Below are 2,500 nucleotides of genomic sequence, written 5' to 3' on the forward strand. Positions count from 1 at the left end.
CAGAAATGAAGAAATGGGTGTTTACTGGAGTGACTCTTCATTGTTTCTTCCTGCTCATGAAGTATGAAGCCTTACGGAAGCCGTTCGCAGGGTGAAAGTGAAAGTGTGTGAGCCACATAAACACACACACACACACACACACACACACACACATACGCACAGAGACTTGAGCAGAAGCAGTGATCGAGGTGCAGGATGGGGAAGATATACCAGCTGGTCGTGATCGGGCTGAAGGGGGAGAAGATTATGGTGGATGTGGGACATTCGGAGACAGAGATGAACTCGCTCACCGTCCAACAGCTCAAACAGAAGATTGCAGCGAAGATGCCGGGGAACTCAGGTAGGGGGCCGAAGCACCGATAACACAGCTCTACTCTGAAGCACCGATAACCAGCTCTACTCTGAGAAATCTGTCTTCCAGTCTGTCCTATAAGATCACATACAGTCATGTAAATCACAGGGCCATGCCTTCTTTATCCGTTTAAGTGGGAAATATTCAGGTCTTACTATACCTGCATATCCATAGATATTTGTTACGCAGATAAACAGGTAAATGGAGTTTAACATTTTAGCCCATAAGGACGTATCACAATACATAAGTATACTGTATTATATGTTTTAAGCATAGGTATAAGTATACATATACTGTATTTATTCATAAGAATCCCTATCTGTGCTCTGGCGTGTGTGATCGCTCCCTACAGGCCACGATTTGGAAGGCATGCGGCTGATCTACACGACGAAGCAGCTGGAAGACGAGTCTCTGTTGTCCGTGTACGGAGTCCAGGACAAATCCGTGATCCAGCTCATCCTGCGGCTGCCCGGGGGGCAGTAGCCCGTCCCTGACCCAGCCAAGCCCAAAACCACTTCGCCTCGCCGCCTCATGCCCACGAACTCTCCCGCCACACCGGGAGAGCTGCAGACTGGAAGAGTATAAGCCCGATTTCTCTCTCCCTTTATGAAGAGAGCTTCGTGACGGTTGTATTGTAGCTCCAGTCGGCTGTGTGAGCTTCGGATGAAAACGGCATCCCCTGGGCCACCACATGGCGGCAGCAGCGAGCCGCACTGAAGAAACTGGGCGTGTCGGCAGGAGAGGACTTTTAACAGAGGCATCATCGCTAGGCTAGTTCTGCCATAAATTAATATATTAAAATATTAAATCTTCTGAAGAAATAAAGATTTCTCAATTATAATATGTCTGCTGCAATAGGCTACATGAAATAACACTTCTGTAAAATTAATGTTGCAGAAAGGTGGTCTGCCCCATGAATATTAGACTAATAATATTAATATGAACTATTATCTGAAAAAATCGTGTACCCCCCCATGGTTGTTGACATTTTAAATGATTGGGTTGCTTACAGTAATAACTTAATAAAGCTATTCCAAACAAATAAAGACACTGTTGAATGTCTCTGTCGAAGTCTCTGGAATGAAGGACCGGACCCGCGAATGCCGAAGACGCGCTTTCAGGAAGCAGGTGTGCACGTCGATTATTTAATAATAAGAAAACTTTCAATATTTTACCATTTATCACATATTCAAATGAACATGCCTAAATGAATAACTAGGCTATACTAAGTGACTAAAATGTAATCAAAACGAAATTCCATATGTCGGCAGTCGGCCAGCAGGAGGCCTTTATTGTCTCGAAGAGAACTTTGTCTTTGACATTCAAGAGATGTGGGGCATACTTACTCACAGCTGGGAAATAAAAACACATTGAAGACTTCACTGCTGAAAAAAAACAGCTCAAACTAGCTCAAAGCTGGTAGCTGGTTGACCAGCTCAGACCAGCTCCATACTCAACATGGTTATAGCAGCTCAAGCTGGTAACAGCTGGTAGCTGGTCATTTCAAGATGGTCACAGCTGGATTTTACACCAGGTTTTCCTACCATTTCATACTCACTTCAAGATATAGCGCCTTACTGCTATTGCATACACCCCACGCACACACCCCACGCATACAGTCCACCCCAAGTGTAGTGCCCCTCCAAAACCACATGTATTTCCCGAAATAAAAACATCAAATAAAAACAACTCAGTGGCTTATTTAACTACAGGATAATAATATTCGTGCTACAATTAAGCAATACCTCAGGCAGTGGTATATAGAAAATGTTTCCGTTTTATAATATGTACATGAAAGCGAAAGTAATGTTGCTTGTCCGGATAGCTCAATAATAGAACGTTCAGTCAGTCGGCACGAATCACTCGTTCCGATAGCAGCAGCCTCCGGACCGCACGCCAGTCGGGATGGGAGATATTCTCACAAACGAAGGTGAGTTTCAAAGCAGTTATATCAGAATTGAAATGACCCCACACATTAATCTCAAAAGTTTTCAATCTGCTAGCCTATGGTCATGTCGTTGTTTTAATTTCTTACGTTTACTGAGTCAACATATCAAAGACAAGTTTTTAATTGAAGTCGATGGGCCTCACGAAAGCTTGTTCAGACTTGAATTTGAGTCTAAATTGAATGTGAGGTTTAAAAGGCAT

The 2,500-nt window shown here is 43.6% G+C and overlaps 3 protein-coding genes across 4 annotated transcripts in view; 2 read left to right on the forward strand and 1 right to left on the reverse strand.

Moving 5' to 3' along the window:
• The window catches only part of si:ch211-212k18.15 (uncharacterized protein LOC563681 homolog), a 23,703-nt gene that overhangs the window by 20,549 nt on the left and 654 nt on the right, over window positions 1-2,500 (reverse strand). The window lies entirely within an intron of this gene.
• zgc:194655 (uncharacterized protein LOC794380 homolog) lies at window positions 89-1,178 on the forward strand. Its single transcript, XM_061252947.1, has 2 exons — window positions 89-340; window positions 705-1,178. Exons 1-2 carry the CDS (start codon window positions 196-198, stop codon window positions 833-835), a joined length of 276 nt encoding a protein of 91 aa, XP_061108931.1. The 5' UTR covers window positions 89-195; the 3' UTR covers window positions 836-1,178.
• si:ch211-212k18.13 (ubiquitin carboxyl-terminal hydrolase 47) overlaps window positions 2,132-2,500 on the forward strand; it is a 12,714-nt gene continuing 12,345 nt past the window's right edge. For both annotated transcript variants that reach the window (XM_061251157.1, XM_061251158.1), the window contains exon 1: window positions 2,132-2,282. In XM_061251157.1, the coding sequence (XP_061107141.1) occupies window positions 2,258-2,282 (25 nt within the window). In that variant the 5' untranslated portion in view covers window positions 2,132-2,257. The remainder of the gene's footprint in view (window positions 2,283-2,500) is intronic.

The sequence above is a fragment of the Conger conger genome, chromosome 8 (assembly GCF_963514075.1).
Source record: "Conger conger chromosome 8, fConCon1.1, whole genome shotgun sequence".
Lineage (NCBI taxonomy): Eukaryota > Metazoa > Chordata > Actinopteri > Anguilliformes > Congridae > Conger > Conger conger.